The 25,827-nt window shown below is 40.9% G+C and overlaps 1 protein-coding gene across 21 annotated transcripts in view; it reads right to left on the reverse strand.

The window, feature by feature from the left end:
• The window catches only part of DZANK1 (double zinc ribbon and ankyrin repeat domains 1), a 66,696-nt gene that overhangs the window by 16,838 nt on the left and 24,031 nt on the right, over window positions 1-25,827 (reverse strand). For 13 of the 21 annotated variants that reach the window (XM_072736486.1, XM_072736477.1, XM_072736484.1 and 10 more), the window contains 5 exons: window positions 21,053-21,170; window positions 10,412-10,525; window positions 3,811-3,903; window positions 1,375-1,497; window positions 174-338 (listed from right to left, as the gene is read on the reverse strand). In XM_072736486.1, the coding sequence (XP_072592587.1) occupies window positions 174-338; window positions 1,375-1,497; window positions 3,811-3,903; window positions 10,412-10,525; window positions 21,053-21,170 (613 nt within the window). The remainder of the gene's footprint in view (window positions 1-173; window positions 339-1,374; window positions 1,498-3,810; window positions 3,904-10,411; window positions 10,526-21,052; window positions 21,171-25,827) is intronic. The other 8 variants (XM_072736488.1, XM_072736478.1, XM_072736485.1 and 5 more) reach the window with 1 other exon arrangement.

The raw sequence follows: 25,827 nt of genomic DNA on the forward strand, positions 1-25,827 counted from the left end.
AGTGTTTAAAACCTAAATTGATCGAATTTATGTACACATCTCGTCGAGAATCCAAGTGAAAGGTCTATGTGTTTTGGCTCTTTCCCCAGGTTTGATCCACAAGGCAGAGTAAACAAATTCAGGGTTTTAAGGTCTTTCCCTGGCACCAGTGCTTACTACAGTGCAGGCCTCACCTCAGCAAAAGGGCCAAGTTCTCCAGCAGCTAGATCCAGGCTATTGTCCAGGCTAAGTCTTCCCAAGGACTTTACATAAATACCACAGGAACCACAGAATCGGGCAGATGGGTGATTGCTGGCCCCACATTTAGGGCAAACAGAATAGCAAGCAGAAATGCCCAGCTAGAGGACAGAAAATATTTTTACACTTTCATAAATATTAGAGTCCTAATTTTCCCACGTAAATTATTCTCATACCATACGATCACCAGCCACCAAAATAACATACGCCTATACCCCTGACTCTGCAAGTCTACCTTCTAGAACTTATTCTACATATGGACAAGTACACAAAGAGGTATATTTAAGACCATTCCCTGCAGGATTGTGGTCTTAGAGAAAATAACTGGAAACAACCTAAATGTCCAGCAATAGGGGATGGCCCAAATGTATCATAGTACATACAGACGGTGGTATATTATGGAGCACTAAGAATGAGGTTATTAACGAGGTACGGTTCTAGGTGAAAAGAACAGGATCAGCGTTTGTATGAAATTACTAGTTTACTTATTAACACACTGAATGGCTCAAAGAGCACTTACACGCTAGGTAACAGTAACTGCTTCTGGGGTAGGCTCTGTGAGCCTGGGATGAGAAGGGAGTTTAACACTTCACATGAAAACTGTTGTATTATTTACATGCAACGATCAAATAAATGACTTTCAGTGTTTCATTGAAAAGGTAAGGGGTGCCTGGGCAGCTCAGATGGTTAAGCATCTGGTTCTTTGTTTCAGCTCAGATCATAATCTTAGGGTCCTGGGATCGAACCCCATGTTGGGCTCCACGCTCAGTAGGGAGTCTGCTTGAGGATTCCCTCTCCCTCTGCCCCTCTCCCGACTCTCATGTTTTCTCTCTCTCTCTCACTAAAATAAATAAAACTTTTTTTAAAAAGCAAGTAGATGATCCATAAAAGAAGAACTGTCAAGAGTCAACAAGTGCTTGAAAAACTTTAACCTCAAAGAAATGCAAAGCAAAATAGCAATGAGCGCCTTCCTAATTTAAGAGAATTGTCTCTGTCTCCAGATTCTTAGGTAAATAGGTGCTAATATTCAAACCCCAAGAAGTGATTTCTGCAAGGTGGGGGAAGAGGAGGAGCCTGGCTCTCTCTAGGGTAGTGGTGAGACCTCAGTACCAAAAAGCTCAGATTTAAAATACCCACCGTGGCTCCACACGAGTCACAGAAGTAAGCCTCCCGGCGATTCCTATGACCATACTTGGAGCAGGAAATGGTCTCCCCTTTCTGAATGGGAGAAGAAGGGGCTTCATCTTCACTGTGCGTGGGCTGATGAACACAATGGCATTTATCAATAGGCAGATCAATACTATATTCTGCAATTCCCCTCTGAGTCCAGGGGGAAAAAGCCCCAAATCAATGCAAGCCCTGGAAATAAGGAATTTTTGCCCCCAAATAGTAGTAAAACTATGATGAGCTTCACCAACTAATAAATTAATATAAAGAAGAGACATTCAGCAAGTCGATGCCTCACACATCTTGATATTCCTCAGTATCTTTAATACCAAAGGTAGCAATCCTTTCATTGATTTACCACAACGATATTTATAAAAGAAAGAATGTAAGCAGACCTAAGTTCTACCTAAGGTGTCACAATTGAGGTTTATCTTCTTTCCTTTAGGGCTCTGGTTTCCACCTGGAAATGTGAATTTTTATTTTCCATCCCTGACATGTGAAAAGAATTTTATTTTGGGGAGAGAGAGAGAATTGTGTCATGAGAATTTCTGAAACTTTGTTAGGTAGGCCTGGATTAGAATCTGCTCCTGCTACTTACTGCCTAGGAAGAGACTTTCTCATCAGATAAAGGAAGATTAGAGTATTCATCACTGCTATGTGATCACCTATTATGTGTAGACACATAGTGCCGAGCACTGCTCCTCTAACCTCACATCAAACCAAAGGACAGATCTGTGAGATGGGCACCATCACCACCTGTGTTTTACAGAGGTTGGAAACTGAGGCATGGAGAAGGTGAGATCCAACATTTGACCTCAGGCCATCTGATTCTAAAGCCTGCCCTTTATCCATGCAACCTCTTCAATACAAGAGCCTATACAGGTCTGTAGGTGGGGTTCAGATGCTTCAGGGCAATTAAGTATGGAGGGATGCTTAGCATAGGGGCAGGCTCCATAGACCAGCTTCCCTTCTTTCTCTTACTTTCCACCAGATCCCGATTTCTTTAAGAGAAAGGACTATACTTCACATTTTCCCCCCATCAATATAGTACCTTGTACCTTTGCACATGGGAGTCACGCAAATAGTTACTGAATGAATTAATCAGTGAATAACTGATACAATTGATAACTGCCACATATTCCAGATACAAAACTAAGAATGTCACCAGGGAAGCTGTTTTTCTAAGGACCATTTTTCCTCCAAGACTGATATTTTGGTCAACTTTTTTTTGCCTAGCTATATCCTGTTTTACTCGAGGGACTGTTCTGTTATTCTAAAACATACATCTATCCAGAAAGATAGAATGAAGATCTCTGTTTGTATATACTTACCCTTATCCCATTTCTGTGCAATTAGCGAGAGACTCCTTAGGGGAAATCAAGAGATAAATGCTTTGCACACTTTTGCTTCAGACTTAAATTTCAAATGTATCCTCCTGCTACAACAGGGTTTTGATATAAAACTTGCTGACCTGGGTTTCTAAATATAAAGCCTTCAGATCTTTTATTTAAATGCATCTATTGTTCAGGGCACACGGGCAGTTCAGTCAGTTAAGCATCCAACTCTCCATTATAGCTGAGGTCATGATCACAGGGTTGTGAGATCAGGCCCTGCATCAGGCTCTATGCTTAGTGTAGAGTCTTCTTGAAACTCTTTCCCTCACCTTCTCCCTCCCCCTGCTCATGCCCAACCTCTCAAAGATAAATAAATCAATGAAATCTTAAAAAAAAAAAATGCACCTACTGTCCAAGTGGATTTTTTTAAACAGCATTGCTTTAAAGAAAGAAAAGTTATTTTATTCCATTCATATTAATGCTGCTAAATAAAGAATAGACATAGGTGTCAGACTGAATATGCATTGTTACTTCTACGGCACTTTAATTATATATACTCTCATTGTGACATCCAAACCCTGATACACCATTCAAAGACAAATCAAATCCTGAAAAATCAACTTTGTAATTGTTCCTGAAACCATTCTGCTGATAGGTGAGACCCAGAAACAACTACATCCCTGATGAGTAGTAAAATCAACTTAAGAACATATCCACTACTGTCTCAATTTCAAAAAACAACATGGCACAGTCAGTAAAGACATACTTGACCATGAATGAAATATGAGAGGGTCCACTTCTCCACCAGCTGTTACCAGCCTTCCATGCAAAGTTATTAAATGATATTGTAAGAAATTGCTTATTTTATAGAATCCCCCCTAGAGTTAAGACTTTGAAAACAATTTTGTGTTGGTGAATATATAAAGTCCTCTCCAGATTTAGAAATGTTGCTTTCTGTGTCTCTCTCCAACCTTTCACTTCTTTCCTCCTCTGCAAATTACATTTCTTCATTATTTGACACTGGACATTCAGCAGCCACCAAGTATAGGTCTGGTTCATGTGGTCTACCTACCTGCTGTGATGAAGGCAGGGCCCCCTCACAGGTGACACAGTATTTCAAGTGAGCTGGATTCCCTGTGCCACAGGTGTGGCAGACTACTTTCTCCTTGGAAACAAAGAATAAGAAACACATTTTTCTCTAAGCCAATAACTGTGCAAAGAAATCATCGAGCAGTCTTTTCAATCAGCCAGCTATGGACCCTATTTTAACACCCAGACCTTGATATTGGATTGGCTTAGGAATTATTACAACATAAAGAATGTCAGACAAAGGAAAATCTTTTTTTTTTTAAGATTTTATTTATTTATTCATGACACACACACACAGAGAGAGAGAGAGAGAGAGAGGCAGAGACACAGGCAGAGGGAGAAGCAGGCTTCATGCAGGGAGCCCGATGTGGGTCTCCAGGATCACACCCCAGGCTGAAGGTGGCGCTAAACCACTGGGCCACCAGGGCTGCCCAGAAAATCGTTTTAAAAGCAACAAAACCCAAATAGAACTGAAAATGGGTATTCATTTGGCCTCAGGAAGGCAAACAGAAAATTCTGCATCAATTTTGTGTGAGTTTTTTGTGTTTCCCCCTCCCCACAATGTGGGAAACATGATAGCATTCCCACTCTCCATCTCATGGCTCAAACAATCAACAGAAAAGCCCAAGACTAGCAAAAGCTTAACTATGTGTTTATGAGTAATCTTGTAAACAGCCCATGGGACTTCATGTTAATGAATTTAGGTTTGCTCTGTAGTTTCTCACCCAGAAATGCAAAGATGAAAAGACTGTCTTAGAAAAATGAATGGTTAAGTGCAGCTTTCCAAGTTAGGAAATTGAGGATAAGAGGAAGGAGGGAAGGAAGGAGGAAAAGAAGGAAAAAAGAAGAAGGGAAAAAAGATTAAAATAGTCTAACTAGAGTTCAGCTATTAGAGGTTTGCTAGTACCTGTCAAGTGGCTGGACTACTCTGCACTATCAGGATACTATCCCCTTAAACTATCAATGATCAGTGACACTCAAAGGTTCCTTTCTACTCCAGTGCCTATGTTTTCCAGGTGTTCTGACACTAACATCATGTGTTCTGAAGCTATACAGGCAAAGATGATGATCAAGAGAAAGTCCAGCTTGTAGGGTTTTAGTTCCAATGCCACTAAGTAGGCTATGAAGTCCCCAGACTTTTCAAGGTTGGTTAATTTCACTCTAGCAGAAGCCTCCAAGTTCTTGCAATTCCAAGATCTTCTAACGTGCAAATGGCCGACTAACTGCTATTCATAATGGCAGAGGACCAGAGACTTGATCTCAGTGGGTCCTGACAATCCCTGGTTCCAGCATTCTTCAAAGTTCCTTAAAGTCTCTGTAGCATAATCTGCAATTGCCAGAGCTTTTCTGTGAGATTTAGGGTTGTGGTCTTCCTAAAGACTCAGAAAAGATCTGGTGACACTCAGACACTCATTGAGAAGTGAATCAAATTCCCTGTCCCTGTGTTAAAAAAAAAATACTGATATCAAACAAAAATAATAAAGCTGGGGGATCCCTGGGTGGCTCAGCGGTTTAGTGCCTGCCTTCAGCTCGGGCGTGATCCTGGGGTCCCGGGATCAAGTCCCACATTGGGCTCCCTGCATGGAGCCTGCTTTTTCCTCTGTCATTCTCTCTCTCTGTCTCTCATGAATAAATAAATAAAATTTAAAAAAATAATAAAGACGTTGATGTAGGAAATATTCTGGAAAGACTGCAAACCAGTAATATTGCTTACTTATTAAGTCCAACAGCTTACCTCACGACGCTCACTCTGATAGGTCCCACAATCCAAAATTAGTATATCCCCACACGGTTAACATTTCTGTGTGTGTGTGTGTGTGTGTGTGTGTGTGTGTGTGTACAGTGAGAACATCTAAAATCTACTCCCTGCAAATTTCCAGTATACAAAGATGGATATATTAATTAGCTCGACTGTAGTAATCATTTCACTATGTACATGTATATTAAAACTTATTTATTTATTTATTTATTTATTTATTTATTTATTTATTTATTTATTTCGAGAGGGAGTGAGCAGGGGCAGGGGCAGAGGGAGAGAGAGAATCTTAAGCAGACTCCACACCCAGCCAGAGCCTGATGTGGGGCTGGATCTCACAACCCTGAGATCATGATCTGAGCCAAAATCAAGAGTCAGATGCTTAAACGACTGAGCCACCCAGTGGCTAAAATTTTTATTTAAATGAACTATTAACATTTTTATTTAAATAAACTATTTTTTAAATTAGCATGGCATAACTTTGCCTGATCCAAACTCTACCCTATCCCAATCCTGCCTTACAAATTCCCTTTAAAAGTTTTTTAACTAATAAACTTCATTTCTTAGAGCAATTTTAGGATTATATCGAAATTGAGCAGAAATTATAGGGATTTCTCATATACTTAGTTTCTGTTCCCACACATACACAACCTCCCCACTACTAACATCCCACACCAGGATGGTACATTCATTACAACCAGTGAACCCACAGGGACACATTGCCACCTTGTGGGGTTCACTCTTGTCAAACTCTCTTTTTAAAAAATCTGCTGCACCCAAGTGCAGCACTAAAATCTTGTAAACATCCTTCCCTGCCTTCTCTCTTCTAAGATACTATTAAGACAGTCAAAGTGGCAGACTACCTTATAGCTTCAGGTTCAATAAACATAGCCTTCTTGGCCAAGAGGTGTTTCTAATGGTTTTGTTGGTGACTTTTTCACACCATGTCATGGCTCACTTCCTTGAAGACCATGACCCACAGATAGAAATAATTTTATATCATAATCACTACACTCATAGATGATTTGGGATCTAGGTCCCTATCAGACTACCTTAAAGAGAATGCTAAACATCTGTGCCGAGGACCCCTTTTTAAGAATCAATACCCTCAGGCATCTGAGTGGCTCAGTCAATGGAGCATCTGCCTTTGGTTCAGGTTGTGATCCTGGGGTCCTGGAATCTGGCCCCATCAGGCTCCTTGCTCAGTGGAGAGTCTGCTTCTCCTTCTGCCCCCACCTCATCCACTCTCTAGAGAGCTCTCTCTAAAATAAGTAGATAATATCTTTCAAAATAAAAAAATAAAAAAAATAAGAGGGTCAATACCCTCATTTGCTACCTCATCAATTTGTAATGGGTCTAGTTGAATAGTTCTATGCAATTTAGTGGACCCAACTTAGTTATTAGTATATAATTTTTCCTTACAAAGTAGTTGGGAGATGAGAACAATTTTCTAATCTCCCAAATGATAAGCTTTGACGAAATTAAGTGAGGTAGAATGTCATAGGTCATTGCAAACTTCATCTCAAAGTGGATTTTGTAAGTTACCAAGCTAACTTTCTGCTTGATGCAGAGCTGTGGGTATAATGGCTTTAGCACCATATCATTGTTGTGAGAGGTGGGAGATCTTATAAGGAGGTAAATGCCCCAGCCATGTGAATTATCAGATCTTTTTCAGGAATGACTTCAAGAGGATTCCAGCTCTAAGGCTCTCAGATTCTAGGAACCCAGTATGACTAGAGATCTGGAGATATACTATATGTGCTAGTTAGAGCCCAAAGGAAATTGATGATCTCTTGGTAAAGGAGAGCCCATGTGTTCTGGTGAAATGAGAGATGCTCAAATTAATTTTCAACTTTAAAAATGGCCAGTGGGATACATTTGTTTAACAAACAAAACAAAACAAAACTTGAGGCATCTGGGTGGCTCAGTCTGTTGAGCATCTGACTCTTTGTTTCAGCTTGGGTCATGATCTCGGGGACATGAGATCAAGCCCTGCCTCAGGGTCCACCCTCTACAGGTCATCTACTTAAGATTCTCTCTCTCCCTCTCCCTCTGCTCCTCCCTTCCACTTATGTGCACATGCACCTGCACTCTCTCTCTTAAATAAATCTTAAAAAAATAAAGAAAACAAAACAAAATCAAATCTAAATGTGTGAATACATATGGATATTTCTGTGCATGCAGAAAAACACATAGAAGGATATTCACTATCATCAGTTATTTCAGGAGAATAGAAATAGAGCTGGGTGGGGAAATGATGCACTTCTTTGTATATCTTTAGACTATTTCACTTGTTAACAAAAATCAGAGAATATTTTAAAGTACAAAATCCTCTCTTCTGAAATACAGGCACCTGTACTAGTGAGTAAATGGAGAAACTTCTGCTACTATAGTTTCTAATCCTGGCAGCAAAAAAGAGATATATCTGATATATATTCCCCAGTGTTGACAAGGCCTTTAAATCAACAGAAGAGGGATGCCTGGGTGGCTCAGTGACTGAGCGTCTGTCTTTGGCTCAGGGCATGATCCCGGGGTTCTGGGATCAAGTACCACATCAGGCTCCCTATGAGAAGCCTGCTTCTTCCTCTGCCTATGTCTTTGCCTCTGTCCGTCTCTCATGAATAAATAAACTCTTAAAATAAATAAAATAAATCAACAGAGGATAAGTCTGCACCAGTGGACTGTTGGTAGGAAGAGGATGGATGGTGCTCCGTGTGTACTCCATGGAGTGAGATGAAGACCAACACAGAAACAGCTAGGAAAGTCTTCAGTAGGCCCTGCTGGTACATTGCGGAAGGTAAGCCTGTTGGCTTCTGTGGACAACAGGTATTTCCACTGACTTCATTGGTGGTTCTCTGAGTGAGAATGTTATCTAAAAATCTTTGCCCTTGTAAGACCTGGAAAAGCCACTAGGATAAAGATTCTCAGCCCAGCGTTTCCACACAGTTGTCCTTCTGTGAATAGAAGCAGCAATACTGATTGTCTGGCTATAAAGAAAAATGAGGCATTCCCCTTTAAGATCAGATGTTATAGTGATAAAAGTCTCTATAAAAAAATCAGGTCTGATTAAATCCTGTCCCTGTTTTCAACCCTTCAGAGTGTAATGGGAGAAATCGGAGCTGTTAAGTACGGTAGAGAAGGAGCCATCTTGCACAACTTCCAGCACCTCCAGCATTTCTGCTGCTCAGCAAAACCAAAGTCCTTCAAAGTTTTGAAGCACAACCTCAGTTTCTAGACTCTGTAGATCTTCCTGGAACACTCTCTCGCTTCCTGGAACACTCTCTCGCCCGCACGTCCCACATATACACATGAGAAACTTATCTTTGTCCCATCCCTTCCCCATCTGGCAAGTCCTTGTGCCTCCCACAATATCCACCAGGTGACACTTCATCTTCAAAGCTATCCCTGGCCCCAGGGATAAGAGTTAGTAAATTCTTCCTCTGTGCCCCACCCACCCACCATGAGTGCTACCTCCACCACTGCAAGTGTAGGCAGGCACAGGGCAGTGGGTCCAGGGATCAGAGTCCAGCAGATGTAGGGTACAGAGGCCTAGAGAGTGGTCCAGGAAGCAGCATGTTGGGGAAAAGTCACAATCAAAGGTATCTTTGAAAAATCCCGTTAGCACCTGAGGGTTCACACTGCAGGTGTAAGGCAGAATCCAGATAAATAGCGGGAAGCAGAAGGAAGAAGGTTCATGGCTGTGCCATAGTGAGGGATGCCAGCGGCCTCGGACTAGGCCCAAGTGTCTGAGAGTCCTGGAGGCCTGGCCTAGCTACCACTCCTTCCTCAGACCCCTTCCCTCGATCTTCCCTGTTCAAGGGACCCTAAAATTGGATATCCAGAGATTATTCCTCAGGCTCATGCCACTCCCTATTCTACCCACCTAACAAAAAGATTAGTAAATTTTCATCTACCTGACCTTGACCCAGCCAGTTCTTCAAAATCTCATTTCTGAAGGCCAACATTGCTTGGAATACTTAAAAAAAAAAAAAACCTTTCAGATTGAAGGGAAGCTTGGAGGTGGAAGAAAAAGAGGACTTCTCCTTTCTCTCATAAACTTCAACACCTTTTCCTGTATGGGAATCCACAAAGTCATTTTAGGAGTGTTACAGTTCCAGTTGTACATTAAATCTATGCATTCCCCTTATTACTAAAAACTCTTGCTTTTTAATGCTTCAAATTCTCCTTATTTAATCTATTTTATCCTATCGTGACATTTGCTTGAGATTAAAGGGGAAGTGACTGGGACTATAAATTGAAAAATCAAGAAAAGATACAGTTGTACATTTAATGATTCTACCAAAAATATTTTTGTGGTATGACATTGTCTAGCAAAGTTTTTTGAATGTATATGATGATGATACTTAACTTTTTCTTTTTCTTCCTCTTTTTGGATACTTAAATATTTAATCCACGGGACTAGCTATAATCATTCTTTTCTACATAACAGATTCCCACAATCAAAGGCAAATAACAGCATAAAGCAACTTTAAGGACAAGATTAAAAGTTCTTAACTGCAATACTAATTGCAATGTTCAAGTTTAAATATATAAGGTAAAAAAAAAAATCTAAGTTAGCTGTATGCATTTTGCCCTCCAAATCCATTCAGGAAACACGTGTCTGTGTATCTCTCTTAACAATTATAGATCCTTTGGCAGTAAAACTCTTGGGCAGCATACCTTTCCAAAAATTAGAGTGGATTTTAGTATTCACTGATACTAGCTTATAAATTGTTCACCAACTCCACCAGCTTCAGTAGCATTTAACTGCTTACATATCAGTTTCTATATATTTTATTCATATTTTTCCAGAATCACATTTCATTACCTTCAAGCGGAGGCTGGCCTGTGGCTGCAGCTGCAAGGTAAGGGAGGCCTCACACACCACACAGATGGGAGTGTTCGTGGGCACCATGCTTCCACACTCTGCACATAAGCCCATCTGCACAAAGAAAGATGTTTGTCTTCAGAGGCAAAAACTGAGGTATAAGTAGATCTTTGATTTAATTTGCTTTTGTAAAAAATGTCTCAAAGTAATTATCTTTATTATTTTTTTCTATTGTGAGTAAAAACGTGTTAATTGTGGAAAATAGAGGTATAAGAAAAAAAGAAAAAATACACAGTACAAGGGAGTCAGGAAGCCCACAAATCCTCTCTCCACAAAGCAATTATAAAGTTGGATAAAACTGTCATTTCAGATTCAACAACTATTCCAGATTCTGAAAGTCACCAAAGGTGCACAACAAACTGAAAAGTGGTGAATTTCATACAAGAACACTACAAGTTGGGTGCCTGGGTGGCTCAGGTTAAGTGTCTGCCTTTGGCTCAGTGGGACTCATGATGGGAGGTCCTGGGACTGAGCCCCACATAGGGCTCCTTGCTTCTCCCTCTGCCCCTCACCCTACTGCGCTCTCTCACACAGTCTCTCTCTTTCTTAAATAAATAAAATCTAAAAGAAGAAGAAGAAGAAGACGATGACGATGACGACAATGACTACAACTCTATATGGTTCCTGCTTGTGGCTGTTCCCATCCTCTAGCTCTGTCAGTGTGGTAGCTTCTCTGGGGCAGGACAAACTGTGAAACCAGCAGCTTCATAGCTGCTGCGGGGCAGGGCTCACTTGATTGGAGCACTGTTAAGATGACAATCTCAATGGCAAGCAAACAGGGAGGGCCAGTGACTCCGGTAGCCTGAAATCCTCATCCTGTTGGAGGCAACCAGCCAAGGATTTAACAGGGAGTTCCAGGAGGTAAGTCAAATATAGGGGGCTTGATAAGCTTCCCACACACCTTTAGTTGACTGGAGGATATGCATATGTATAGTATAAACCAGAGGCGGCACTAACCACACATTTCTGGCTGGTGCAAGGAGTTCAGCATAAAGTAAACACTGAGGCAGATTTGAAAACAGTCTAAAGCTTGAATGTTCAACCCTCCTCCTGCTCCCTCTGCCCCTCCTTCTGTTCTCTCTCTAAAATAAATATGTATATTTTTAAAAATATGTTTTATTTATTTATTTGATAGAGAAAGGGCACGAGCAGGGGGAGTAGAAGAGGGAGAAGCAGGCTCCCCAGAGGGAGCCCAGTGTGGGATTTGACCCCAAGACCTGGGATCATGACTCGAGCCAAAGGTAGATACCCAACTGATTGAGCCACCCAGGTGCCCAAATAAGTAAATCTTTAAAGACAACTGTCAAGCAAGAAATCTACCTCTAGTAAAACTGTCCTTCAAAATAGAATGCAAAATAAATATTCTCAGGTAAACAAAGACAGAGAGAAATGCCTACAGATGTGCCTTTAGTAATGAAGTCTGCCAGGCTGAAAATAAGATATAGATATAGGTTATAGATATAACCTGAGTTCATGGGAAAGAAATGAAGAAATGAGAGCCCAGATGTGATAAATATGTGAGTAAATATAAATGGGTACATAACCATTTTTTCTCATCTTTAAATGACATATAACATTGCATTTTCAGTTTATAACATATACAGATGAGATATATATAACAGAAAAGATAAATGTGAGGAAATGGGAATATGGCTAGTGCCCATTGGATGACAGAGAAATTCAACTGGGGTGACACAGACCCAAAGTGGCAAACAAAAAGCAAAAAACTGGGGATCCCTGGGTGGCGCAGTGGTTTAGCGCCTGCCTTTGGCCCAGGGCGCGATCCTGGAGACCCGGGATCGAATCCCACATCGGGCTCCCTGCATGGAGCCTGCTTCTCCCTCTGCCTATGTCTCTGCCTCTCTCTCTCTGTCTCTCTCTGTGACTATCATAAATAAATAAAATTAAAAAAAAAAAAAAAAAGCAAAAAACTGGGGCAGCCCAGGTGGCTCAGCGGTTTAGCACCACCTTCAGCCCAGGGTGTGATCCTGGAGTCCCACGTCTGGCTCCCTGCATGGAGCCTGCTTCTCCCTCTGCCTGTGTCTCTGCCTGTGTGTGTGTGTGTGTGCGTGTGTGTGTGATAAATAAATAAATAAAATCTTAAAGAAAAAAAGCAAAAAACTGGGTACAATAAAACCTGTTTGGAAAAAAAAAAAAAAACAAACCTGTTTGGAAATCTCTCTCCAGGGAGCTGACAGAATACACTAGAAGCCACGTGCAGGTATGCTGCTGAAATTTGCTGGCCAACCGCCCACTGGGATGCCTGAGGACCATCTGGAAGCTGGCTGAGGTGCCAGTGAAATACACCAGGAAGCTGTTCATGGGATGCCACCAAAATGCAATGGGGCTCAGCACAACTGGTTCTTGCAGGTTAGCTGAGCACCCTCAGAGCAAAAAGAGAGGAAAGCACACCAGAACCAGAAAGAAAAGCCAAGCCTGCAGTGTCCCTGCAGCAGCAATGTTCCTCTATGAACAAAAATTAACACCTAGCTAGCTGGCACAGGAGAAATGTTTGATGGGTCCAGCTCCAGTACCTGTTGCCCAGTACCGAAGGCAAGGCAATCAAGGGTGGATTTGATGAAGGGTGGATTTGGATCTGTAAGGTGCACCTCTGCATCTGTCTAATGAGACTCTGAGTGTCTTGGATCTAGGAGCCTAGGAGTAGGCTCCACCCCTTTGAATCCCAGAAACCCAGTTGAGAGCAGGACACAATAAGCAGCCAATAAAGAGTCTAAATTACAAAGCTGTTTATATATTTTAGCATATTAAATTTATTTGGGGGGCAATATAGATGTTTTAAAATTTGTCATTTGAAATATTTATAAGCTCTGATAACTTTCTTCCTGAAGAAACAAAGAAAGTTCTGAAAATCTGTTTTTGGAGGTGCTGGGTGGCACAGTTGGTTGAGCATCCAACTCTTGGTTTTGACTCAGGGGTACAGGATCGAGTTCTGCATTGGGCTCTGTGCTTAGCACAGAGTTGGCTTGGAATTCTCTATCTCCCTCTCCCTACTCCAAGCTCATGCTCTCTATCTCTCTCTAAAATAATAAATAAATAAAAACTTTGAAAATCTGTTTTCAGGCAAGTAAAAAATAAATTTGCCCAAATTGATGCTTCATATTTTATTTTCTGTAGCATCTTCTTCATGAAGTTCAAACTGTGATATAGTAAATTAACTTCAACAGTCTTGAGCAATAAAATGGAACAAATTATTTTAAAAATATCCATTTAGAGGAGGGGCAAGATGGTGGAAGAGTAGGGTCCCCAAATCACCTGTCCCCAACAAATTACCTAGATAACCTTCAAATCATCCTGAAAATCTACGAATTCGGCCTGAGATTTAAAGAGAGACCAGCTGGAATGCTACAGTGAGAAGAGTTCGTGCTTCTATCAAGGTAGGAAGACGGGGAAAAAGAAATAAAGAAACAAAAGGCCTCCAAGGGGGAGGGGCCCTGCGAGGAGCCGGGCTGAGGCCGGGTCGAGTGTCCCCAGGACAGGAGAGCCCCGTCCCGGAGGAGCAGGAGCTGCACCAACCTTCCCGGGCGGAAAGGGGCCCGCAGGGAGTTGGAGCAGGACCCAGGAGGGCGGGGATGCCCTCGGGCTCCCGGGGACACTAACAGGCACCTGCGCCCCGGGAGAGTGCGCCGAGCTCCCTAAGGGCTGCAGCGCGCACAGCGGACCCGGAGCAGCTGGGGGGGGGGGGGGGGGGGGGGGAGGGCGGCGGCTCCGCGGAGGGGGCTGCGGGGCAGGAGCGCGGATCCAACAGCGCAGGCCCCGGAGCACAGGGCGCCGGGACACAGCCCAGGATCCGGCCTCCCCCGGGACAGGCAGAGGCCGGGAGGGCCCAGGACAGCAAGGACGCTCCTGCCCCGAGCTGAGCGGATCAGCGGCCCCGCCCGGGAGCCCCCAGGCCTGCAGACGGAGAGCCCCGGAGCTACTGCGGGGGCTGAAACCAGGTTCCCAGAGCTGCCGCCCCACTGTGGCCGTTCCTCCTGGGGCCTCACGGGGTAAACAACCCCCACTGAGCCCTGCACCAGGCAGGGGCAGAGCAGCTCCCCAAGTGCTGACACCTGAAAATCAGCACAGCAGGCCCCTCCCCCAGAAGACCAGCTAGAAGGACCAGTTCCAGGGGAAGTCAAGGGACTTAAAGTATACAGAATCGGAAGATACTCCCCCGTGTTTTTTGTTTTGTTTTATGTTTTTTTTTTCTTTCTTTTTGATTTCTGATTGCTTCCCCACCCCCCCTTTTTTTCTCCTTTCTTTCTTCTTCTTTCTCTTTTTCTTCTCTTTTTTCCCTTTTTTTCTTCTTTCTCTTTTTTCTTTTTCTCTTTTCTTTCCTTCTCTCTCTTTTTCTCCTTTTCCCAATACAACTTGTTTTTGGCCACTCTGCACTGAGAAAAATGACTAGAAGGAAAACCTCACCTCAAAAGAAAGAATCAGAAACACTCCTCTCTCCCATAGAGTTACAAAATCTGGATTACAATTCAATGTCAGAAAGACAATTCAGAAGCACTATTATACAGCTACTGGTGGCTCTAGAAAAAACCATAAAGGACTCAAGAGACTTCATGACTGCAGAATTTAGATCCAATCAGGCAGAAATTAAAAATCAATTAAATGAGATGCAATCCAAGCTAGAAGTCCTAACGACGAGGCTTAACGAGGTGGAAGAACGAGTGACATAGAAGACAAGTTGATGGCAAAGAGGGAAACTGAGGAAAAAAGAGACAGACAGTTAAAAGACCATGAAGACAGATTAAGGGAAATAAACGACAGCTTGAGGAAGAAAAACCTACGTTTAATTGGGGTTCCCCAGGGCGCTGAAAGGGACAGAGGGCCAGAATATGTATTTGAACAAATCCTAGCTGAAAACTTTCCGAATCTGGGAAGGGAAACAGGCATTCAGATCCAGGAAATAGAGAGATTCCCCCCCTAAAATCAATAAAAACCGTTCAACACCTCAACATTTAATAGTGAAGCTTGCAAATTCCAAAGATAAGGAGAAGATCCTTAAAGCAGCAAGAGAAAAAAAGTCCCTGACTTTTATGGGGAGGAATATTAGGGTAACAGCAGACCTCTCCACAGAGACCTGGCAGGCCAGAAAGGGCTGGCAGGATATATTCAGGGTCCTAAATGAGAAGAACATGCAACCAAGAATACTTTATCCAGCAAGGCTCTCATTCAAAATGGAAGGAGAGATAAAGAGCTTCCAAGACAGGCAGGAACTGAAAGAATATGTGACCTCCAAACCAGCTCTGTAAGAAATTTTAAGGGGGACTCTTAAAATTCCCCTTTAAGAAGAAGTTCAGTGGAACAATCCACAAAAACAAGGACTGAATAGATATCATGATGACACCAAACTCATATCTGTCAATAGTAACTCTGAACGTGAACGGGCTTAATGACCCCATCAAAAGGCGCAGGGTTTCAGACTGGATAAAAAAGCAGGACCCAACTATTTGCTGTCTACAAGAGACTCATTATAGACAGAAGGAACCTACAGCCTGAAAATAAAAGGTTGGAGAACCATTTACCATTCAAATGGTCCTCAAAAGAAAGCAGGGGTTGCCATCCTCATATCAGATAAATTAAAATTTACCCGGAAGACTATAGTGAGAGATGAAGAGGGACACTATCTCATACTCAAAGGATCTATCCAACAAGAGGACTTAACAATCCTCAATATATATGCCCCGAATGTGGGAGCTGCCAAATATTTAAACCAATTAATAACCAAACTGAAGAAATACTTTGATAATAATACACTTATACTTGGTGACTTCAGTCTAGCTCTTTCTACCCTCAATAGGTCTTCCAAGCACAACATCTCCAAAGAAACGAGAGCTTTAAATGATACACTGGACCAGATGGATCTCACAGATATCTACAGAACTTTACATCCAAACTCAACTGAATACACATTCTTCTCAAGTGCACATGGAACTTTCTCCAGAATAGACCACATACTGGGTCACAAATCGGGTCTGAACCGATACCAAAAGATCGGGATAGTCCCCTATATATTCTCAGACCATAGTGCCTTGAAATTAGAACTTAATCACAACAAGAAGTTTGGAAGGACCACAAACACGTGGAGGTTAAGGACCATCCTGCTAAAAGATGAAAAGGTCAACCAGGAAATTAAGGAAGAATTGAAAAGATTCATGGAAACTAATGAGAATGAAGATACAACCATTCAAAATCTTTGGGATGCAGCAAAAGCAGTCCTGAGGGGGAAATACATCGCAATACAAGCATCCATTCAAAAACTGGAAAGAACTCAAATACAAAAGTTCACCTTACACATAAAGGAGCTAGAGAAAAAGCAGCAAATAGACCCCACCCCCAGCAAAAGAAGAGAGTTAATTAAAATTCGAGCAGAACTGAATGAAATCGAGACCAAAAGAACTGTGGAACAGATCAACAGAACCAGGGGTTGGTTCTTTGAAAGAATTAATAAGATAGATAAACCATTAGCCAACCTTATTAAAAAGAAGAGAGAGAAGACTCAAATTAATAAAATCATGGGGGAACCCTGGTGGCTCAGCGGCTTAGTGCCGCCTTCAGCCAGGGTGTGATCCTGGAGACCTGGGATCGAGTCCCACATCGGGCTCACTGCATGGATGGAGCCTGCTTCTCCCTCTGCCTGTGTCTCTGCCTCTTCTCCTTCTGTGTCTCTCATGAATAAATAAATAAAATCTTTAAAAAAAAATAAAAAAATAAAATACAATCATGAAGGAGAAAGGAGAGATCACTACCAACACCAAGGAAATACAAACGATTTTAAAAACATATTATGAACAGCTATACGCCAATAAATTAGGCAATCTAGAAGAAATGGACGCATTCCTGGAAAGCCACAAACTACCAAAACTGGAGCAGAAAGAAATAGAAAACCTGAACAGGCCAATAACCAGGGAGGAAATTGAAGCAGTCATCAAAAACCTCCCAAGACACAAGAGTCCAGGGCCAGATGGCTTCCCAGGGGAATTCTATCAAACGTTTAAAGAAGAAATCATACCTATTCTACTAAAGCTGTTTGGAAAGATAGAAAGAGATGGAGTACTTCCAAATTCGTTCTATGAGGCCAGCATCACCTTAATTCCAAAACCAGACAAAGACCCCACCAAAAAGGAGAATTACAGACCAATATCCCTGATGAACATGGATGCAAAAATTCTCAACAAGATACTAGCCAACAGGATCCAACAACACATTAAGAAAATTATTCACCATGACCAAGTAGGATTTATCCCCGGGACACAAGGCTGGTTCAACACTCGTAAAACAATCAATGTGATTCATCATATCAGCAAGAGAAAAACCAAGAACCATATGATCCTCTCATTAGATGCAGAGAAAGCATTTGACAAAATACAGCATCCATTCCTGATCAAAACACTTCAGAGTGTTGGGATAGAGGGAACTTTCCTCGACATCTTAAAAGCCATATACGAAAAGCCCACAGCAAATATCATTCTCAATGGGGAAGCACTGGGAGCCTTTCCCCTAAGATCAGGAACAAGACAGGGATGCCCACTCTCACCACTGCTATTCAACATAGTACTGGAAGTCCTCGCCTCAGCAATCAGACAACAAAAAGACATTAAAGGCATTCAAATTGGCAAAGAAGAAGTCAAACTCTCCCTCTTCGCCGATGACATGATACTCTACATAGAAAACCCAAAAGCTTCCACCCCAAGATTGCTAGAACTCATACAGCAATTTGGTAGCGTGGCAGGATACAAAATCAATGCCCAGAAATCAGTGGCATTTCTATACACTAACAATGAGACTGAAAAAAAGAGAAATTAAGGAGTCAATCCCATTTACAATTGCACCCAAAAGCATAAGATACCTAGGAATAAACCTAACCAAAGAGGTAAAGGATCTATACCCTAAGAACTATAGAACACTTCTGAAAGAAATCGAGGAAGACACAAAGAGATGGAAAAATATTCCATGCTCCTGGATTGGCAAAATTAATATTGTAAAAATGTCAATGTTACCCAGGGCAATTTACACATTTAATGCAATCCCTATCAAAATACCATGGACTTTCTTCAGAGAGTTAGAACAAATTATTTTAAGATTTGTGTGGAATCAGAAAAGACCCCGAATAGCCAGGGGAATTTTAAAAAAGAAAACCATAGCTGGGGGCATCACAATGCCAGATTTCAGGTTGTACTACAAAGCTGTGGTCAGCAAGACAGTGTGGTACTGGCACAAAAACAGACACATAGATCAATGGAACAGAATAGAGAATCCAGAAGTGGACCCTGAACTGTATGGTCAACTAATATTCGATAAAGGAGGAAAGACTATCCACTGGAAGAAAGACAGTCTCTTCAATAAATGGTGCTGGGAAAATTGGACATCCACATGCAGAAGAATGAAACTAGACCACTCTCTTGCACCATACACAAAGATAAACTCAAAATGGATGAGAGATCTAAATGAGAGACAAGATTCCATCAAAATCCTAGAGGAGAACACAGGCAACACCCTTTTTGAACTCGGCCACAGTAACTTCTTGCAAGATACATCCACAAAGGCAAAAGAAACAAAAGCAAAAATGGAACTATTGGGACTTCATCAAGATAAGAAGCTTTTGCACAGCAAAGGATACAGTCAACAAAACTAAAAGACAACCTCCAGAATGGGAGAAGATATTTGCAAATGACATATCAGATAAAGGGCTAGTTTCCAAAATCTATAAAGAACTTATTAAACTCAACACCAAAGAAACAAACAATCCAATCAGGAAATGGGCAAAAGACATGAAGAGAAATCTCACAGAGGAAGACATGGACATGGCCAACATGCACATGAGAAAATACTCTGCATCACTTGCCATCAGGGAAATACAAATCAAAACCACAATGAGATACCACCTCACACCAGTGACAATGGGGAAAATTAACAAGGCAGGAAACCACAAATGTTGGAGAGGATGTGGAGAAAAGGGAACCCTCTTGCACTGTTGGTGGGAATGTGAACTGGTGCAGCCACTCTGGAAAACTGTGTGGAGGTTCCTCAAAGAGTTAAAAATAGACCTGCCCTACGACCCAGCAATTGCACTGCTGGGGATTTACCCCAAAGATTCAGATGCAATGAAACGCCGGGACACCTGCACCCCGATGTTTCTAGCAGCAATGTCCACAATAGCCAAACTGTGGAAGGAGCCTCGGTGTCCATCGAAAGATGAATGGATAAAGAAGATGTGGTTTATGTATACAATGGAATATTCCTCAGCCATTAGAAACGACAAATACCCACCATTTGCTTCAACGTGGATGGAACTGGAGGGTATTATGCTGAATGTAGTAAGTCAATCGGAGAAGGACAAACAGTGTATGTTCTCATTCATTTGGGGAATATAAATAATAGTGAAAGGGAATATAAGGGAAGGGAGAAGAAATGTGTGGGAAATATCAGGAAGGGAGACAGAACATGAAGACTCCTAACTCTGGGAAACGAACTAGGGGTGGTGGAAGGGGAGGAGGGAGGGGGGTGGGGGGGAATGGGTGACGGGCACTGAGGGCGACACTTGACGGGATGAGCACTGGGTGTTATTCTGTATGTTGGTAAATTGAACACCAATAAAAATTAATTTTTTAAAAAAATAAAAATAAAATAAAAATAAAAATATCCATTTAGATTCTGACCCTTTACTTGAAGATTTAACTCGATTCTAGAGCCCTAGACTTAAATTCACCAAAATTAGTGGCTTTTTCTTAATAACTATCTTTTTATTTTTTATTTTTTTAAAGATTTTATTTATTTATTCATGAGAGACACAGAGAGAGAGAGGCAGAGACACAGGCAGAGGGAGAAGTAGGCTTCCATGCAGGGAGCCCGAGGTGGGACTCAATATCAGGTCTCCAGGATCATGCCCTGGGCCGAAGGTGGCGCTAAACCACTGAGCCACCCCAGCTGCTCATCACAGATCCTTTTATTTCATTTTGTAAATCCTAATCCAAAAAACCCCACAAATTTCAAGTGCATAAAAGATAACACATTTTGGTGAAGGTTTTAATTTTTAGCTGAGTATCTTTTCTAACTATAAACTCACTGGTAGGATAATACCAATTATTATCTACACTAAACAGCCAAAAATTTTTAACTGATCAATCTATAGGTTATACAAACAGCATCTTTGGACAAAATTATATATCTTATGTATATACAGACTTATTATTAGTACTTCTATTTATTTCTGGAATAGAAATGTTACCATACCCAGGTTATAAACTAAATATCATGTAAGAAATATATATTTATCCATGCACACATCAGTGAAACAAAAGGTTTTAGTATCCTTCTCAGCCTATGTTTCTGCAAGGCCACCAAAAGAAATAGCATTGCAAACAAGGCTTTCCATTCCTAAATGGAAACTAAGGCAACTTTTAGGGTTTTCATTTCTTAAGTAAGACACTGGACAGTAAGAAATTAATCTGCCAGTAATTTTTTCAACAGGTATTTATGATTATGGATCATGTGTGCCAGGCACTATGCTACTGCTCCTACTGAAGATTAGGTAAACCAATGAAAGAAGTTTTTATGGATTTTGTTGCTCACCTGAGCTCCTTCTGGGGGTGGGAGACGACAGCCAAATATGGGTGGGACAGGAGAGCCACATTCTTGACAGAAGCGAGCAAAGGGGTCAGATGGACGAGGGGCCAGGCACTGGGCACACCTACAACAAAATAGATTCCTGATTGGCCATGTTCTGATGGGTTCACATTAAGAAGTCAGGTGAAAATCTAAGAAGTTTATCAGCAGCCTTGATCCCACTTCTGACTCATCCTATCACATTGGATTTGGCATGTGTGAGGATGAGCCTCCCAAATTCCAGTGAAGCTTACATTAACCGCAATTTTCTGACTTCCTTCCTGACCTGTGAGCTCAGTCTAAGCAACAAATCTTGCCTGACATGCTGGAAGACTACTCCTTGACCAAAGAAGATATACAAATGGCCAAGAAACACATGAAAAAAATGTTCAACATCACTTGTCATTAGGAAAATACAAATCAAAACCACGATGAAATTCCACTTTATATCTATTAGGATAGCTATGAGAAAAACAGAAAATAACAAGTATTGTTGGAAAAATTGACACCCTGTGCACTTCTGGGGGGAAGTAAAATGATGCAGCTCCTTGGGAAACAGTTTGGTAGTTCCTCAAAAAGTTGGGACACAGAATTACTACAAAATTGGAATTCCAGTCCCAGGTAAATACCCAAAAGAATTGAAATCAGGGACTCAGATACTTGTACACTGATGTTCATAGCAGCATTAATCACAATAGTAAAAGGTGGTAACAACTCAAGGAAACAAGATGAGTGGACAAATTGCGGTATATACATAATGGAATATTTTTTACCTTTAATATGGAATGAAATTCTGGCACATACTACAACATGATGAACTTTGAAAATATTATCCTAAGTGAAGTAAGTCTGACACAAAAGGATAAATATTGTCTGATTCTACTTATGTAAGGTAACTAGAAAAGGCAAATTCATCGAAACAGAAAGGAGGACAGAGGTTACCAGGGGCTGGAAGGACTGGGTAAAGGAGTTATTTATTGCTTAAGGGGAACTCAAATGACTTTTGTCATTTGTTTGGAATGACAAAAAAGTTCTGAAAATAGATGGTGGTGATGGTTGCACAACACTGTGAATGCCAATGAATTGTATACTTAAAAAAGCATTAAAATTTTAAGTTTTATTCATGTATATTTTATCACAATAAAAGGGCCTCAAAAGTAATTGATTATATCAAATAAAAGTAAATAATGAATAATGTATATGTATAATAAATATAAAAGTAATAATGTATTGTGGGGTTCATAGTATTTGTAGAAGTAAAATGAGTGACCACAATAGCAAAAAGGCTACTGTTACTCGGTGCCTGGAAATATACTATCATACGGTTCTTATGCAATATACAATGTGGCATACCCTACTTGAGGATAGGCTGTGGTGAGTTAAAAATATGTATTAGAGGGATCCCTGAGTGGCGCAGCGGTTTGGCGCCTGCCTTTGGCCCAGGGCGCGATCCTGGAGACCCGGGATCGAGTCCCACGTCGGGCTCCCGGTGCATGGAGCCTGCTTCTCCCTCTGCCTGTGTCTCTGCCTCTCTCTCTCTCTCTGTGACTATCATAAATAAATAAAAATTAAAAAAAATATATGTATTAGAAACCCTAAAGCAGCCACTAAAAACAAAGCTATAGCTAACAAGCTAACAGAATATAAAATAAAACGGAATCACGAAACATACCCAATTAATCCAAAAGATGGCAGAAAAAAAGAAAAGGCAATGAAGAACAGATAAGATGAAGAGAAAACAAATAGCATGGTGGTTGATTTAAATTCAAACATATCAATAATCAGAATAAATATACTCTTAACACCTCAATTAAAATGCAGAAATTGTCAAGTTTTTTAAAAAATGAAGCCCAACTAGCTGTTGCTTAAAAAAAAAAAACTGAAAAACAAATAGATTAAAAGTAAAAGGATGAAAAAAGCTAGACCATGCAAACACTAATCAAAAGAAAGCAGGGTGGCTATGTTAATAACAGACAAAATAGACCCTGAGCAAAGAGGATCACCAGGGTTAAACAAGGTTATTGCATAATGATAAAGAGGTCAACTCAGCAAGAGGACATAAGAATTCAAAAGGTTTATACATAATAATAGAGCTTAAAAGTACATGAAGCAAAATCCGATAGAAAGTAACGATAAGTTGACAAATTCATTATTATAGTCATAGATTTCTCAATGACTGATTAAGCAATAGACTGAAAAATCAATAAAGATAAACAGTACCATCAACCAACTTAACCTAATTGACATTTACAGAATACTCACTCTAGCAAAATGCACATTCTTTTCAAGTGTACATGGAACATTCACCAATCAAATCATACAATACATACGTACTCTGATCAAAAAAGGAATTAAATTTGAAATAAATGTCAAAGGATATAATGAAAATCCCCAAATGTGTGGAAATTTAATAAAATACTTTCAAATAACCCAAGGATCAAAAAAGAAACAAGGATAGTTAGAGTTTACTCTGAATTAAAATGAAAAAAAAAAAAAACAGGGGCACCTGGCTGGCTCAGTCAGTAGAGCATTCAGCTCTTGATCTCAGGGTCATGAGTTCAAGCCCCACATTGGGCATGGAGTCAACTTAAAAAAATAAATAAATAAAACTGAAATGAAATGAAAACACAACATGGCAAAGATAGGGGCTAATGCAGTACTTAGGGGGAAATGCAGAGTTCTAAATGTCTATATTACAAAGAAGAAAAACTTCAAATGAATGACTTTATCTTCCACATTAAAGAAATTAGAAAAAGAAGAGCAGGGGTGCATTGGTTTCAGTTCAGGTCCTGATCTCAGGGTCATGAGGTTGAGCCCAGTGTCCAGCTCCGCCCTCAGTGAGGAGTCTGCTTCAGATTCTCTCTCCCTCTGCCCCTGGCTCCTGCTCTCTTACTCTCTCTCTCAAATAAATAAGTCTTAAAAAAAAAAAGAAAAAGAAAAAGAAGAGCAAATGAGACTAAATGTTCACTAAAAAAGAAATAGATAAAGCTAAACAGACTTTTATCTATTAAACAAATTTAATATGTAGTTTATTTTTATTTTTTAAGATTTTATTTATTTGTTCATGAGAGACAGAGACAGGCAGAGGGAGAAGCAGGCTCCACGCAGGGAGCCCGATGTGGGATTCGGCCCTGGGTCTCCAGGATCAGGCCCTGGCCTGAAGGTGGCGCTAAACTGCTGAGCCACCCAGGCTGCCCCAATATGTAGTTTAAAATCTTCCTTAAAAGAAAACTCTGGACCCCAGTACCTTCAGTGGTGTACCCTACCAAACACCTAAGGAAAAAATAATACAAATTCTAGACAAACACAGAAAATTAAAGGAGAGAGAATACTTGCCATCTCATTTTGTGAACCCAAAATTACCCTCATACTAAAATCAGACGAAGACATTATAAGGTGTGAAAACTACAAACCAATATCCCTCATGCATATATATGCAAAAAGTTCTTTATAATTTAGCAAATCAAATTAAACATCATGTAAAATAGATAATACTTCAGGTGAGATTTGTCTCAGGAATGCATGGTTGATTTAAAACTTGAAAATCAGGGATCCCTGGGTGGCGCAGCGGTTTGGCCGCCTGCCTTTGGCCCAGGGCGCGATCCTGGAGACCCAGGATCGAATCCCACATCGGGCTCCCGGTGTATGGAGCCTGCTTCTCCCTCTGCCTGTGTCTCTGCCTCTCTCTCTCTCTCTGTGACTATCATAAATAAATAAAAATTAAAAAAAAAAAAACTTGAAAATCAGAGGTGCCTGGGTGGCTCAGTCAGTTAAATGTCTAACTTCAGCTCAGGTCATGATCTCAGGGTCCTGGAATTGAGCCCTGCATCTGGCTCCATGCTCAGCAGGGAGCCTGCTTGTCCCTCTCCCTCTCCCTCTCCCTCTCCCTTTGCCCCTCACCCAGCTCATGCTCTCTCTGTCCCTCTCTCTCAAATAAATAAAATATTTAAAATAAAATAAAATTTGAAAATCAACCTTTGTAATTTACCACATGAACAAAAAAAGAAAAACCATATGATCACTTTAATAGGCAAAGAAAATACTATAGACAAAATCCAACATCTAGTCCTGATTTAAAAAAAAAAACAAAACAACAACAACAACAACAACAACAAAAAACCTATCAGCAAGTTCGGAATAGGAGAAAATTTCCTTAATCTGAAAGGTCAACAAAAAATCTAGAGCCAGAGCAGCCCAGGTGGCTCAGAGATTTAGCACCACCTTCCACCCAGAGTGTGATCCTGGAGACCTGGGATCGAGTCCCACGTCAGGCTCCCTGCAAGAAGCCTGCTTCTGCCTCTGCCTGTGTCTCTGCCTCTCTCTCTCTGTGTGTGTCGCTCATGAATAAATAAATAAAATCTTTTAAAAAATCTACAGCCAACATCATATTTAATGTTGAGAAATGGAATGTTTTCTCCCTAGGTTCATGAAAAAGGCAAGAAAGTCCATTGTCATCACTTCTATTCTAAATTTACTGGATGTTCTGGCCAAGGCAGTAAGTCAAGAAAAAAGAAAAAAGAAAAGAGATCTGTATATATGTTCTAGATGCAGAGAAGGAAGAATATATGGCTTGCACAGCACCTTAGGGGAGGGAAGAATATATGAATAGGTAATGTTTCCATCCAGTTGGCTTTAGGGTCCTGAGGAGTAGAGAAGAATGACATTGGGGAGGTCTGGATGGATCTAAGTTGTGTAGGAGTTCCCTGTAGATAAATTACTGATCCCCCACCTACTAGTCCCCA

Source organism: Vulpes vulpes, chromosome 14, assembly GCF_048418805.1.
Source record: "Vulpes vulpes isolate BD-2025 chromosome 14, VulVul3, whole genome shotgun sequence".
In the NCBI taxonomy this organism is placed as follows: Eukaryota; Metazoa; Chordata; class Mammalia; order Carnivora; family Canidae; genus Vulpes; species Vulpes vulpes.